General features: G+C 35.7%; 1 protein-coding gene across 1 annotated transcript in view; it reads right to left on the bottom strand.

The window, feature by feature from the left end:
- Positions 1 to 17,077, bottom strand: part of LOC129253191 (irregular chiasm C-roughest protein-like) — a 215,594-nt gene extending 198,517 nt beyond the window's left edge. The window contains exons 1-2 of the mRNA XM_054891468.1: positions 16,948 to 17,077; positions 4,548 to 4,675 (exon numbers count right to left, since the gene is read on the bottom strand). Of these exons, the coding sequence (XP_054747443.1) occupies positions 4,548 to 4,675; positions 16,948 to 17,077 (258 nt within the window). The remainder of the gene's footprint in view (positions 1 to 4,547; positions 4,676 to 16,947) is intronic.
- Between the last annotated feature and the right edge of the window lie 354 nt (positions 17,078 to 17,431).

Raw genomic sequence — 17,431 nt, 5'->3', positions numbered from 1 at the left:
CACATTTCCAATTTGTCATTTATAATTTTCGAGGTTTAGTAAAATTGAAAAATTTTCTCAAAACTTCACATTTTTTAAAGACTAATTGGTTCTCTCCAAAATTGAAGCGTAATATTAATGCAATACTTCACCTCTACAACCATCTTAACTTATTTGCATGCCTCATTTAATGAAAATGTGAAGTTAGGGGTTTTTTCTTCTTCTTGATTGGTGCGAAAACCGCTTCCGCGATGATGAGCCTGACGAAGACGACCGGTGATATACCCTACACTGACGGAGCTTCTATTACTGTTAAAAGAACAACAAGCAATTAATAATAATAAAATATGTTTAACGCTTCTCGATACACATTTTACGCTTTCTAAAGTACTCTTGAAAGAAGTGCAGAGGGGAGCCAAAATAAGAAAAATGGGATATCGTTGAATTTATAAATAATTATATGCTATGTACTAATAACTACACTATTGCATTCTAGCTCTTCGCCTTAAACTTTTTTAATTTAGGATTAAAAATTTTAAACTAAATTTTCAAAGGATATTCAATACCTATGCGCCCTTGTGCCAAATATAATTTAATATTTTTTTTTCAATTCCAGATAATATTTTCTTTTAATTGATCTACATGGCACTGCAGTTTTTCAATCATTTATTTAATTATTCCAATCTTTCAGACCTCAAAGTCTTCTAAAAAAATCTTATAGTAGTAAGAACAACTAAAATGGAGTATTTGATTTTTTCTTGCGTTCAGAATTTGGCTTTGGTTTTCGTCTCACAGTGCTCAGATAAATACAGAAATGTAATATTTTGTACTACCACTCTAGTAATGTCGCATAGTGTATATGACCGGATGTTCGTTCTGTTGGCTACCTGGTGCTAAGATTCATATTAAATATATTGCATAAAATGCTCATACGCCCCGGTGTACCTTGTGAATTGCTGTGCCTTGTGGAGCTGAATAGAGTGGTGCACAGTTGAACTGAGCCGTTTAAGCTGCGCTATATTCATGCGCTTCCAGTTAAAGGCATTGTATATTTTGGCATAAATGACTTATATAAATACAAATATGTATATCTGCGACCTCCATACACATATACATATGTAAGCACATATACTATTGCACCTGAATACGTACAACAGTTTCATGCACATCTTTTTTGTTTGCTTGCAAAAACAAAATATCGTGTCAAAATGAATAATCAAAGCAAACAAATACACGCCAGCTGCTTTGTTGTTGTTGTTTTCCTAGTGTTTTCTTGGTTGGTAATTTTTGCTGTTGCCGCAGCTGAGCATAATTTGGACAAGTCTTTATTATGATTATTGTTATGGCTTGTGACTATCATTGATGTTGTGTGTAGTTGTGCGTATTCAGTTGGTGCTATGTATTATTGTTGTCATGTTTTTTTGTTCTCTGTTGTTTGTTGTAAAAATTCTTGTGTAATAAAAAGTCTGCTGAAAGTAATTACTTTTACAACTATGATATGCACCTGTACATCCATATATACTTTGTAATAAATTTACTACTACTAACAAATACAGATGTAACCAAGCATAGTGTATGGGCATTGAGAGGTATTTTATAGCAGCTTTAGTATACCTAGGCTCATTCTAAAAAATAAAAATAATTTATTTTATTCGCTTTATTTGACTGCTATTGACGACCACCGTGGATGAGTGGGTTTGCGCATGTCTACCCTTCAGAAGACTGGGATTCGAAATCTACTGCAGAAACGAAAACATCAACCTGCTAAAAACGCGTTTTTTCAATAGCGGTTGTCCAGCTTATTATAAAACCATCTGCTTAAAGCTGTAGCTTCCACTATTTATGGGACAACATTAAGGCGCCCCTCACAAATTGGAGCAGAAACTTACCAAAAAAAAAATTTTATTCGCAACAAATAGGTGCTCAAAAAAAAGAGAAACCAAAAACTAAAAACAAAAAAATATCTCGGAAACAAAAAAACAATCCGAAAATTTTTGCGAAAAAGATAAAAACGTTTAGAAACACCATACATAACTCGGTCTATTTACACCATCGTGGCGCATGGTAACCACCCTAACCTAACAACTACTTTGGCGAGCTATAGTTAACACCTCTGCAAGGTGTTCTTGAGTTCGTCTTTCGTCTTTGTTCAGTTACGCTTGTAGGTCGGCGTTCTCTAATATTTGTGGACTTCCAGAGCGTTCCAGAGCTATCATCGACATTGTATCAGCATCAGAAAATACAGGTTATCGTAGTGGAAAATCATCGAGTGACTGAAAGAGATTTAGTAGAAACCCTATTTCACTGGGCTGTATAAGCAATATTTTGACTGAACTATTGGGTTTCAGAAAACGGTGTGCACAATGGGTACCGCATTCGCTTACAATGGGACAAAAGCACATTCGAATGCAACTTACTCAACAACATTTAGAGCGTTTCCGAAGGCATAAAGTGGATTTTTTGAATCACTTCTCACTAAGGGTGAGATTTGGGTCTATCACCATGATCCTAAATCAAAGCAAGAGGCTAAAGTGTGTTGTGAACCTGGTTCTTCCGCTACGAAACGAGTTCGTGTCCAGAAATTGGGCAAGAATATGTTAGCATCAGCGTTTTGGGATGCGAAAGGAATTTTGATTGTGGATTACTTGCAAACTGTAAATCAATTCTTAATATTAATGTAAGCTGTTAGGCCCAGTTGAAGCAAAAAATTTGTGTTTGCAGTTTGCAAAAGAAAAAAATCTTTGTCATCAGGATAATGCACCGGTTCAAAAGAGCATTTCGACAATGGTTAAAATCGATGAATTAAAGTTCGAGTTGTTGCAGCATCTGACAGATTTAGCCCTTAGCGACTTCCATCTGTTTTCAGACCTAAAAAAATTCATGCGTGGAGAAAGTTTTTCGTTAAATGATGATGTCGCAACAGCTGTAGAAGCGTATTTTGCAGTTCTTCCAGATTTTCTTTGCAGTCTTATCGAACCGCATAATTTACTGAACAACCTAGTAAATAGTAAATATAGTTTAATACTATTTTTTTTTTAATATTTTGGTTCTACTTAAGACCAAATTGGTAAAATATTAATACACTGTAAAAAATTGAGCATTTAGGTACAGAACGGTATGTGGTTCAATATTCTACAGCTTTTTCACTTGCATAAGTGCTATACCGCTTTTTTGTCTTTTTTTCGATCTGTCAAATTCTGTTCAAATTTATCATAGCGACTATACCATACAAAAATTCCTTCATCGAAATAAGCAGATTTCAGTATTTGTTCAACACATTATCCGTAATATACTTCAGTTCTCGTCACGAATTCCGTTTTATGTCATCGGCTTAAAACGTCTGCCCCGCTAACTGATTGGCAGTAGTTTGAGTTTTAGAAAAAGAAAACAATCTGCTGGAGCCTTATGAGGTACTCAATAAGATGGTTGTTTGGTTATATTTGTTGAGCTTTTGGTCAGAAATGATTCAAAATTATGGCCTTGAGCAATGTTGCATTACTGCAACGCAAAATACTTCTGGAATTTTTTTATAAATTTGTTCTTTTCCGAATTGTGTTTTTTTTTTGCTTTATGTAGGTTCCTTGAATCCCTATTTGAAGCATAGGGCATCAACGACATCTCCAACGAGATTATTATTCTCTCTTTAATATTTGATAATTTACTTAAAATTTTCATAAACACTTTTCACCCATTCCTGAAGCATTTTTGGACAAGTGTGATATATTTTTTATTTAAAAATTCTGAATACTGCCGGATCGTGTTCAACTACTTTCCGCAAAGCCAAACAATGTAAGAAAAAAAATTCCTATTATTTTCTGAACTTTGCTTTTCATTAAGTTAATTCGGTCTGCTTTAGTATAGATGGATACTTATTTAGGGAATGCTGCCAACCATTTCGTCGTCAGAAAGCAAAATCTATGCATAACATTTCCTTTTCACATTTCGATGCTACAGAATTTTTCGTCAAATTTTCCATTGTAGCTATTAATTTACTTTCCACTTTTACAGTGGGACGTGCCATCATTCATACACACATACCTACTTTCATACGTACGCACATGCATGCCCTGCATTTATTTGTCATGTTTTGCTTTCACCCGGTAGCACAGCGAACAAACAATTATTTTGTTGTGGTCGAGGCACGTTCTCATGTGCATGGTGGTATGTGTGTATGTACGTATGTATATGCATACAAGTAATTGACTTCCAGGAAATAGGCAACAAAACTAGGTAAATGTTTAAGGTAACTACTCACACATATATAGATAGAACACACACAAAGTTGGTCACTTAGCTTACGTGAGCAACTGACAGTCAGTCGACACGACTTGAACGGAGGGAAAGGCGGCGAGTTCTCCTTGTAAGAGAGCTGGTTGGGTATTGTCAATGTCGAATTAGTCTTCATATGCCCCTTTTCCGGTAATTTTGATTTAGTTAGCAATTTTGCATATAAAGCAAATTTAATATAAATATGCGTACGCACGTGTGTGTGTGGGTTGGTGTATTTGAATAGATATAAATTGTTTTATGTTATTGTGTTTTGTGTTTGTGCGCTAGCAAATAATTACCTTGTTATCCTTTTGCCATGAGCATGTACCACGCTTATCGATTACTTTGCATGTTAGTAGGGCGTCCTGACCTGGATTCACTTCGGTGTACTTTGGTTGTTCCGAGAATCTTTGAAAGCCATTTATTCCTGGAATTGAGCAAATATACACAAATATTTATAAATTAGCAAAAGGTAAATTGAGGAAGGCTGCGTTGTGATTTCACCGGCAAATGTATGTAGATACAAATTAATTACTATGTTTGTCCAAATATCTGTACGAGATTACACTAGAGGAGTGGGAAGGAGAAGAGGAAAAGCAAAATTTAATGATAATAATAATTATTATAGCCTAACGCAAGATTAAATTGTAGATGGAGTTTCTCGTTCAATGTGCATTGTGCTTCTTTGTATGTTCTCCATAAATAGAAAGTTATGTACACCTCCGATCAAAATAATATATGCGCGATATTTTCAGCTGTTTTGAGAAATTTCTTTTATTTAATTTTTATTTTTTTACACTTTTTTTATTCTATTTTCTTGTTTTTTATTAATACACTTTTTCTTATTTGTTTTTATTTATTTATTTTTTTTTTTTATATTAAATTTTTGTATTTATTTTTTATTTTATATTATACTAGCTTGACCCCGCGGCCCCGCTCGCGTAGGAGTAGTTTTTGAGGTATTTAGGATATGTATATAAAAGAATTACAAACAATAATTTCATAGAAAATAATTGTTTATTAATAACCATAATATTACAATACCCGGCATCCGTTGCTATGCCTCGTTGAATAAAATCAAAACAACCAATCAGAAAAATATCAAGCAAAATAATTTTTATTAATTTTCTATCTCAAACCGTTTTTGAACTTTGCATTTGGGTCATAGTTGAACAGCTTATGCGGATTATGAAGTCTAGAATGTGCTATAAATAGTGGGAAATAGGAAAAACTAAGATATTTTAGATTAAATTTAAGCAAATATTCGATTATTAATGACGAATGAGAATGGTGGCGCGGCCTGGGGGCTGTGGGAAGGGAGTTCCATCATAAAAACATGTCTATAACCTTCATTGGGTGACAATATGAATGTATAAAAATTTGTACGTCATTTGGTGTTGTCGTTTCGTAGTGATGCGCGGACAACGTATAGACATTCATCTTTATAGTATAGATATAATTTTCTATTCCACAACAAATATCATACAAATTAAAGTTGGAAGCCTTGCACGAAATTTATAAAAATCTACAAAGTTTCATCTACATCTCTAATTTTTTAATCGGAATTTATAGAGAAAATTCGACTACGTAGTTTTCTGGCCCATTCAATTTTCGTGCACAAAATGTTAGTTTCAAGAGCCGGGAAATACTAGTTGATTTTTGATTATCGCTGACTAGCACCGTCAACTCCACAGTCCAGATAGTGCGCTACACCGTCTAGGAACAAAATTATAAGAAATCAACAAAAACGAAAATATTGGATCTCTTTAAACTTGAACTTTTAATATATGTATTAGAATGTAATTTTAAATTCTGATTAATAATTTTGGAAACATGTCGAATTTTTATAAGTCTTATAGAACATAAGTGATTTATATAATATTTGTTGTACAATGAAAATAAAATAGTAAAACATGAAAAAAAAAACAACAGAAGAAGTCACATTATTTTGTTCATAGATGTTTTATCTTTCCGTCTCCAAGTGACAAAAAGTGTTTATGAGATGGTTTTCGTGACACAAATGGACTCGCTGCATATTCAGGCACCAGCGTTATTATTAGACTACTTAATTAGTATTAAAAGTTTTTGTTCTACATGGCAATGACCTCGAAATAACGAAAATTTCGTCGGTATAAGTGATGATCTACGAAGAGTAAAAATAAAACATTCTCCTCTTTGCCAACGGTTGCTTAGACACAAATAATCATGATGGCCATGTTGAAGGTAATTATAACTTAACTCTTCAATTCTCAAGCTAAGTTGAGAACAAAAGACTGAGCAAAAAAACAGTTTTTTGTAGATAAATTGTTTGCTATGCCCATTTGATGTAAAAAATCAAGAAAATAGGGTATTGGACAAATTCACAAACTAATTTTTTTTTGAGAAATGTTTTTATAAAATACCATTTATTGAGCAATAAGAAATATTTCAAATACTAAAATAAACAAGCAAGGATTAATAATAACGATAAAAAATTAATGATAACGCTAAAGAAGTTGGCGCCGAGTCGGTGGCTAAATTTTCTGATGATTGAAGGTAAAGTATAGGGTTGGTAGTGGCATTCACTCAGAAGTGTAACAGCTGAATCTAAGTCTACGGCTACCTGAACAGTGCAGTGCTTTTAAAGCTAAATTAACTACCATAAATTAAACTGTGTTGTGAGTCAGGGACTCACCCGGGGTAGTATAACCGATCACGCTATACTCTTAGAATAAAGTTGTCATTAAATTTCGACAGGGTCAAAATAGTACTTCATCAAAAGTAGCAATCAAATGTGTAACCATTTTAAATGAGCTGGTTAAGCGGCGTACAACGAATAGTACCTGGATGCCTAAACGTAAAGGCGTTACGGAAAACCGCATCGTGTATGAGAGGGCTAGGAGGTGAACTGGTCTTAAATCAGTCAACTGTGCCTCAATAAAGCCCGCATCAAGTCGGCCCATATCGCAAGCCAATAACAAGACATGGACAACGGAGCCCATCTGTGAAATCTGGCTTAGAATGAATTGACTTAATGAAAATAAAAGATTTTTTATTATTACATAAGTTGGTATCACCACCGCGTACTAACGCCTAAAAATACACGAGATGCACATAAGGCCTCTTATGGCTTCTGGCAAAGCTGCAAGAACAAAGAGGAAGTGGCTATTGTGGAACACCTTTGGTTTAGCCTAAGAACTGGAATCTTACACCCCCTCTAGCCGATACAGTGAGCTCATATCGTAACTTACTTCTTAGAATTTCTTACATCCGTGTTGGCTTTTTCTCTCAAGAGCTTCTTAGCCCTAGCACTTTTTACTTAGGGGAGGTTTTTAATCCCATCACTGGAAATATACATACTACATCCATTTAGTTTGCACTAGTCTTTGCTAACATAATCTAATATCCATACCGTCTATGCTAAGAGGGATTGCTATCACTGGCGGATACGGAGGGCGATATATAGGTTATTGTTGGGGTATTGCTTGTGGTCACACCTTTGATAGTGGAATTGCAGGTTGTGGTGCGGAAATGGAATAAACTGTCTTTTTCTAGAAGAGAGACCAGGAGAGGGCACTGTTAGACACCAACCCGGACGGCATGAACAGTTTGGGAAATCGGAAGACAGTATGTGAGAAAGGACGGACTATTTACCGCCTGTGGAGCAGAAGTATCTGAAATGGTCAATTAAGGCTTTTACCTAAAAAGGTAGGAATGACGCGCTGGTCCACAGAGTCAGAGAGCCGTTCTGAGACTAAGAAATAAGAATCAGCGCTTCACAGAATAATAAAAATCCACGTAAGATGAAGACGACCAGGAAGGCTATTGCAAGCAAGTGATGAATACTGACTGATCAACTGAATCCCCAAAATGACGAACACGCGCTTTCGTATGATGCGGTGGATAGACGAGTTAAAATCCTCCATCGTTATGAAAATGGGTCACAGCAGCTGATCTAAAGCTTGAATTATTGTGGCATGACGGTAGATTGGAGATAGAAGTTAAGGCCAATTTTTCGTATTCACAGCAAACAAAGCTTAAAGTAACCTAGTGACATTTCATAACCGGGTGAAGAATCTTGTAATTTCGATATGGAACAAGTTTCTTATAAAATGCAGCACTTTCCAGAAAATACAGGCGTTGAACTCTTTTTTTTGTCACAAAGCTGTCGAGCTTATATGAGTACCAGGTCACGAAGACGTCGCTGGGAGTCCGATGGCTAATGAGTAGATTAGGTAAAGTATCGGTGAAAAGGTTTATCCATGCAAGGAAAGTCCACTTTTGGAGCGCTTATCTATTTAATGACGAAGCTCGACGAGTACTGGGAGAGAATTTAAGCATGAATAGTCGAGCGCAATACGAGCCATGTTGGATCGCTACCGGGATCTGAAAAAAAGAGACGTTTTATCAGATGGAAGAAACGAGAGACCGAATTACTGATGCTCTATTAGGTTCTCATGATGCCCGTCCTAATGTATGGTGCAGAAGCTTGAACGATCACACTATCCGATGAAGCGTTCTTTGGTGTGTTTGAGAGAAAAATTCTGTGGAAAATTTTTGGACCTTTGGACGTTGTTGATGGCGAGTATCGCAGACGGTGGAATACTGAGTTGTATAAGCTTTACAACAACATAGAAATAGCGCAGCGAATAAAGATACAGCGACTACGTTGGCTGAGTTATGCCGTCCGAATGGATACGATGTGAAAAAAGTAGAAGGCCTCCTCTGCGTTGGAAAGATCAGGTGGAGAAAGACTTGGATTCACTTCGTGGGTCCAACTGGCACCGGTTAGCACTAGAAAGAAATGACTGGCATGCTTTGTGAACCTCGGCCAAAATTGCGTAAGAGATTATCGCGCCAATCAAGAGGAAGAGAAGTGGTGAAGTCTTTCTGGCTATATGTGAATTGGGGAAACTCAAAGTGCTGCAAAGGTTAACAAAGTCACAATTATCGGTAGTGATGTGTGTCTTAGTAGGAAATAGTCCGATGGTTGCCCATGGGGTGAGGCTCAATATAACTTAAAGCCTCTTTCGTAGTAGCAGTCTAAAGGTCAATAAACTGGAGTCAGCTCAACTGCACAGCTTTCACGGCGGTACGGTTCGAACATTTAAGCTTTCACTTTTTCATTAAGTCTGAGGAGTCTTGTCTGTCTGATTTGGAACTTAGCCGTTTCTCGCATAGTCGATTGGTCTTGTGCGTGACTTCCATTCGGAAACCCACTTTGAGCAAGAAACAGCAAATGGTAGAAACGGTTTTTTCTAATAAACGTCGCCCCTCTGCAGACAATGGCAAAGTTCCTAATGTATTTGTGGCATGAAGAAATTTCACATAAAAATTAATGCCCCGTTCGGAGGCTTAATAAAACTATAGATCTCTCCATTTGTAGAACAACTACACGAGGCATACCACAATTTCAAGGAGGTAATCGCGCAAACACATAACAAAGGTTGGTTGATGAAATATCATCCCTTAACTATTTACTACTTTACTTTTAGTTTTACTACTTTACTTTTACTGCTTAACATTTACTTTTACTACTTTATTTTAATACTTCTTTTGTTTCGTCGTTATTTATTTGCTTAATGACACCACAGTTAATGGATTTAAGTCACCATCTCCCCTGTATATCCCAATCAGCTAACCCAGCCTAGCCTAACTGGAGAAATATTGAAAAAATCATGCCATACAAAATTAATTACACGCTTGATTTTTCCCTATTTAATGCCTGTAATTATAGTTTTTTATTCTTTTGAAGTACAGGCGACATGAAAAGAAAATAAAAAAAGCTGTAATAATAACTTAAATTTTTTCCACCATTCATAACTGCAAATGCTCATTCTATTTTAGTTTGTGATTTTTCTTGTGAATGGTGTCACTCTTTTGTTGTTTTTGTTAAACAGTTTGTTTTTGTTGTTTTCGTTTTTTTTGTTTTGCTATTCATTGCTCAGCATATGCCATGAAATGTGTATCAGAAGAGCAAGCGAGCACCTTTTGTTTTGCATACTTCATGGCGCTTTATATTACCAAATATTTGTCATTCATTCATATGCCACTCACTCACACACACGTATGTTATTTACACTCGTATTTCATGCGTTCACGGCTATTCATTATTTATTATGCACTGATGATGATTTTTATTGCATATAAAAGAAATTTGCAGCTTTACTGAACACAAAAGCACAATATGTGTACAACAACAACAAGAACGAAAACAATACAACATGACACTGTTCGTACGTAGGCATGAATAACAGAATAAGCAGGGAAGAAAAAATATTAACATGCTTTTATGCATATTCATTGGAGAAAAAACAAAAAAGTAAAAAAAAAAAATAACGAGTGAAAAAAATGTATCGATTGCTAGTGTCAGATACTCCCGAGTTGAGATGAGCAGTGAACCAATGTCTTCATTTGCATATGCGTACGTGCATATAAACTCATAAAAAGTGCTTATACATATGAGCTCGCAATCATACTAACCGGTAGGTGTTGAAGTAGGATATGCAATAAATTGACGATACAAAATATTTTTATTACTTTATCAAACAGCGATTTTTAGTACGTGGGGATTGGATTTATTATTGCGCTTTGTATGCCATCAGAAATGAGTTTTTGCTATTCTGAAAATTTTATTTCACAAAAATATATTTTAATACACAAAATTCTTCTACTGTGCATAAATGTATTTATTTATTCCTTTCACTCCGTAATTAAGCATGCCAAAGGGAATGGGACTGTGACTAGTTAGCAGTCAAATATGATGGAAAATATTTAAGGAGTGCATTAAATATGGTTTAAAAATTATGTTTCGGAAATTATCGCAGGAGTGGAATTTTAGAATAAAATAGTTGCTCGACAAACCTCATATGAAAAGTCAGTTTGGGAACAACTACCGGAAATATTTTACGAAGTGGTTCTTCATGGCAGAAATAGAGTTGGAGTTTGCCGGTATTTTTCGAGTGGAGATGGCTATAAGAAAAAAAATTCTATTATTCGATGTTTCATTCCCGAAGATTGGAAAGTGGGTACTTCGGAATATTAGGCGCGCACCAACCCATCCAGTTATGGCGTCCCGGTTAATATGCTTTTCATTGTTTTGTATCCTGACAGCGGAGTCAGTTCTAAGCGTTATCGCTTCATCTGTCACTCGGAGTCGGCTTAAAACTGTAGGCCTCACCATTTGTGGAACAACATCAAGATGCACACCACAAATACGAGCAGGACCTCAGCCAAACACCCAGCAAAGTGTGTAAGCGCCAATTATATGGAAAGAATGATCAATTTGGAGGCATCGTATTTTAAATTCAAATAAAAACAACGAAAATTCAAATTGATTGGACCACTTTTATTACTTTTGTGTAGATAGGTTCACGAAATTTATTTTTTAGTGATTGCTGGAGGACTTCGGTCGATATATCGTGAATAACTTTAGTAATGTAAGCTTCAAAAACCTCAATCGAAGCTGATTTATCCACAAAGCATTTCAATTTTATAATACATGCGCCCACAAATAAATGCCCAAAAGAGTGATATCAGACGATCTTGGTGGCCAATTCACTGATCCGAGAAGAGAGATAATTGCTCATCGAAACGACGACGCAGTAAATCCATTGTTTTCTCGGGTTTTATGACAAGTAGTGTCGGCTTATTGAAAGTAAATGTTGTGGTGATCAGAAGCTTGAATTTCCCACCTCAAAACGTCGGTTATCAGGGCACGATAGTATTGGCCCTTCACTGTTATATTGACGCCACCCTCGTCTTTGAAGAAATTATGGCCCGATCGTTCATCCATGAAATATGAAAATTTTGCTTATTGACGTAGCCATTGAGTCGAAAATGGGCCTCATCGCTGATCACCATACGTTGGGCTGAGCGCGCGAAGAACACGTTTCACAGAGCCTCGATTTTTGTAATACAATTCCTAGATTTGTAAACGTTGTTGATGTGTAGGTCTTTCCATGATGAAATGCCAATAAATACTGAAATAAAATGTATTTAGTTTGACTGTAGTCACGCGTGATGTGTCAAAAGAGTCCTATAGGAAAATGTACTTCCAATCTGATCATCCTTTTCCAAGTATTTCCTATTGATATTTTTGATGACTTTAGTAATGATTGGCACACAAAATTGGAAATTTCATCCCGAATATTTTTCAGAGCTTCAATTGTTTCCACTTTATTTATCAAAAAAGTGTGCTGAAGATGATGGGAAGGCAGGCAAAAAAAGGGCGTGTTGGCGACTAAATTGCGGCCAAAATAAAATGAAATTATTCATGTGAATATTGAAAAAAAAAAAACAAATTGGTAGCACATCTCGATATCGCAATCTGTTGATGATAAGCATATTTCCAGCTATATTTTCAATGAAAAATTACTCAAAGACCCCATCGGATCAAAATGTCACACCACAAAGTAACACAAGGGGAACATAAAAAGCTTCTGACACTGGCGTGGATTTTGCATTGATAAAATGCAAATTTAATTTTCTAGCAAAAGCACTCCTACTGAATTGGAATTATTTGTACATAATGCTCAAGCGATATTAAACTCATTTTGTTAAATTGTAGGCTTTTCACTTAGCAGTTGTCGAAAGGGACGCCATCGAGTAGCAATAGCCGTGTAAGCAAATGACTCTAAAACTAGACTCGAAAGACCCTGTGCGTAAATTGGTTCCAACTGAGGCCTAAAGCGATTCTAAAGATATAAAAAACTTGAATGATAAAATAAACAATAGCGACAATAGCGATGGTAAAAAAAGAAGAGAAAAAACAAACTACCACGCTGATGGTGTCACCAGCGATTGCTTTTATTTCTATATCCAGCGTGGCAGTAAAACAAATGGCAAATGCCAATCATGCATCATAAATGATTTGTCAACGCTTTGTTGCATGCAACACATGCATGCGACATGCAATATTCTATATGAATGTGTAGGTATGTAAATACAAGCCAGTTTCCATGCATTTCGAGAGGAAGCGATCTCTGGGGTCGTCCGCCTCCAAATGATTGTTCGCTATAAGAATTTTTAAGCAATGAAGGAATTTGGAAATGCTTCGAAACAAGAGTAAAAAGTTTAAAACTTGATTGCAGATCGTAAATTTTATAGAAGACATTTTGTTTTTATTTAAGCAGTCAAGAAGAAGATGGAAGTACTTTTTGCAGTATTAAAAACGCTGACTCTCTCTATATTAGATGTTGTGTGCTTAAAAAAGTATACCGAAATTTCTGTGAGATGAAAATTGCAACAAAAATCAGCGGAATTTTGAAAACATTTTATGGTACTGGAACTAACATATGCCATGAATTTATTGGAGAAGCAAAATTTTATAAAAAAAAAAAAAAAGAATTCATTTGCTAGTCGATAATGCATCATCTTATCCGTTCTATTCACTTCGAAACACTCCTAATAGCTAAGCGCATTTTACAATTATACAAGGGAGCTTTACAGCTAAAAGCCTGCCATTTAGCCACACTTTGATTGACAAGCAGGGGCCAAAGCTCAATAGATGTTTTCTGATATTGACAGAATACCATCTATGTATATACTGAATCATGTAGGGTTTTCGTACTCTGCCAGCAATTTTTGGTGGTTACTAACGCAAGAATAACTTCAAAAGCCCTGCTAAAAGCCAGGACATCTACTAGATTGTTCAACAACTTTTGCGGTTTGATAAGAGAACCAAAATTTTATGGTTTGAAATAAATTTTTTATTAGTATTCTCCCTAAATATCAATACATTTTATTCTATGAGATTCCAATTTATGAATTCCACCCATGGAGCGAAAATCTGGAAGCGCTGTAAAATACGCTTCTACAGCTGTAACCTCATCATTTGATCGAAAAATGCTTTCCACGCATGTATTTTTTAGGTCTGGAAACAGATGGAAGTCATTAGGGATAACATTTGGTGAATACGGTGGATGCTCCAACAATTCGAACTTTAATTCATGGATTTTAGCCACAGTCAAAATGCACGTGTGACACAGTGCATTTTCCTGTTGAAAAATATTTTTTTCTTTTGCAAACTGGGTATTTTTCCACGAATTTTTTTCTGCAGCTGGCTACAATAATATTCGGAATTTATTATTTTACCAGTTTGTAAGTAATTCACAAACGAAATTCCTTTCGCATCCCAAAAAACTGATGCTAATATCTGCTCGGCCGATTTCTGGACACGAACCAGATTTACACTACTCTTTAGTCTCTTGTTTTGACTTAGGAGCATGGTGATAGAGATGCTCAGATCTTCTATTTACTAGATTTCTTTCTGCTATTCGAAGATTTTCCTATACGATGTCCTCCATTTTTTGTACTGTCTCTGGGGTTCTTGCTGGTTTTAAACGTCCTTGGCGTGGATCAGCCACCCATCTTTCTACTGCACTAATTGATGGCAAGAGGTCCTTATACACTTTCAAAATTCGTTCAAAAATTTTCTTCAAAAAATTTCCTTTGCTTTTGAACCTTCTGGTTTCGTGTGGTGACTGTTCGCTCACCGACGAATTACGCGAAGGACGTTCGAAATCAGTTGTTATACTAGAAAATATGGATACCGTGCGCGACATAATTTAACAACATCATCAGGACGCATACTCTGGGGGATTGGGACATCCTTGGTATTTAATAAGAATAGCATCAAAAAGAATTTGCATGATCACTTCATGGTGAGAAAAACGGCGTTCGCGTTGAATCCCACAAAACTTAAAAAAAGGTCTGAACAAATTGGTTCGAAAATTGAATGAAATCAATGCAATAGTACATTGATTATTATGGAGAACATTTTGAAAAACAGTCAAACCGCTTTTAGTCACTATTATTACATTTTCCATAATAAGGTATATCCTATGATCAGAAAGTACTGGGAATGTTTAAATAAAACAAAACAGAGTTAAATTTTAGGCCAATTTATTTTATGTCCTTCAAAATATGACCCGTCTGAAACGACACACCTATACCAACTTTTAACCCAGTCTTCCATGCACCCCTAGTACGCCGACGAAGGGATAGCCTTCAGTTCCTTCGTTGAATTCTCTTTGATCTTCTGTATCGACTGAAATCTCCTTCCACAAAGTCGTAACTTCAACTTGGGAAACAAAAAGAAGTCCCACGGGGCCATATCAGGTGAAGACGGTGCTTACACGATGCTATTTACTTAGTGTTTGGTCAAATAATCCAGCACAATTTGGGCTCGGTGCGATGACGCGTTATCATCATGCAAAATCCAAAAAGTGTTTGTCCACATTTCCGGCCGTTTGCTACGTACAGCATCACTCAAATGCTTCAAAATTTATAAATAATATTCTTTATAGTCTTACAATCCTACCAACATAAGAAAAAAAGTATGGACGGGTTCCCACGTGCGCGGTTCGTTAAAATAAACAGTCCCGGTAGTTTTTGATCATAAAACAGCCACTGCTGCTGACGGAACATAAACAGGTCTTAAACGATATTCTCAGAAAGGTTATTACCACCTTCATGAACGCTTATCTCCTGTATGACATTATCGAAAGCGAATCACTATCCATTGCAGGCGAAGTGCTTCAGCTGTCTCGTGGGAATGGCAATACCCCGGTATTTCTGTTTTATGATTACTGTAAAAGCTTTCTTCTTCTTCTTCTTCTCCTTAGCTTCACAGTCTGTGATGAACTATAGCTTCATAAGCAATCTACCCGAGTTCACTCTCTCTCTGAAGAATTTAATAGTTGCTTAATACGCCTCGTTGATGAGTCTTTATTCGCTGATAGAAATAATCCCAAGTATTTGAATTATTATCTGAAGCGTAGATGAAGCTTTCCGAAACAAATTATCAATACTATCTATAACTATTGTAGATTTCTGTCATCCACAATACGTGCTGAGTGAAGCATAGTTTTTCAGCATTGACATTCAGTCCTATATCTTTTGCTTTTGTTTTCAGTACTAGTTTTAAGTCCGAACTATGCAGATTTGATTCCGACATTCTAAGCGTACACATATCCGGTTTTGATTGCACCCCGAATGACACTAACCACCTCCTAATATGCCCGCTTAGACCTCTTCATCCAATATCCTTGTTCTTCTATTCCAACTCCGTCGAGGCAGTCCGTTTTTTAAGCATAGCCTTAGATGATATTAAAGATGACTATTGATAAAAGTAATAAATTCAAAAGTAATAAAAAATATTGACAACCAGGGACTACCAGGCTAGTTGTACCTTGAAGGCAAAGGGAGACAATATTTTGCTTGGAATTAAAATAGCAGTACTCATTTGTTAAGCCTTTAAAAGTTTGTTTCGGAAAATGTTTCTGACTGCTAAATCATTTTTCAACGAATACAGGTATACTCGACATGAACAGAATAAATGTTTCTGTCTGTAAAAGTAGGTAATTTTGACTAAAAAGTTTTTAGCAAATGTATATTTTTATTCCTTGCTAAGAAATAACATTTATTTCATTGATAAAAAATATAATAAATATATCACATAAAGAAAAAAGTATAAGAATGACCACCAAAGGAATAAAAGACCAAATGAATTTCAAGAAATCTGAGTAACAAAACTAAAAATTTAAATTAAGGGCAATGATAGTTTTTACAGCAAAGTGCAGCTCATAATGCTACCTTTTATATTGGGCACCGATATCTGGCTTCTACAAAATTATAATATTACTTTTTGAGCAGTATGAACATTTGTGTGTAGGATTTTATTTTGCTTTTGTACTTGGTACTAAGTCAGGGAAATACTTTCCAAGTAACCGTAAAGATGTAGTTGAAGCTGGAAAACCAAGTTGAGTCGTATCGTAATTTCAGTTGATTCGTTGAGTAGTAATACGAATGCGACTTCTTTTATCTTCACGACGAGCATAGTCGTCATTATGCGAAAGCTTTTCTTTTCGCTCTATCGAGCATACTTGACATAAACAGTTAAAGGGTTAAAGTACCATAAACTGGTGAGAAATGAATTGGAGAACTGAAAGAGTCTCCAGGTATCAGAAAGGTTTCAACCATAACTGAACGCTTAAAAACGTATAGGAGAAATAAAATCAAAAATTAAAAAAATGCTATTTAAATAAAAAAATGCTATTTAAATAAAAAAATAAGGATGAAATCCCCCTTCAAATACCAAAATCTATACACGCCAGTGTCTAGTACACGCCGACGAGTACTTGCATAAATTCAAACAGCTCACATAAATAAAATTCAAGTCAGTGGACTTACTTTGGTATTT

The sequence above is a fragment of the Anastrepha obliqua genome, chromosome 1 (genome assembly GCF_027943255.1).
Source record: "Anastrepha obliqua isolate idAnaObli1 chromosome 1, idAnaObli1_1.0, whole genome shotgun sequence".
Taxonomy (NCBI): Eukaryota; Metazoa; Arthropoda; class Insecta; order Diptera; family Tephritidae; genus Anastrepha; species Anastrepha obliqua.
Note: the sequence above shows the minus strand (reverse complement) of the source record. Positions and strands in the feature narration are given on the sequence as shown.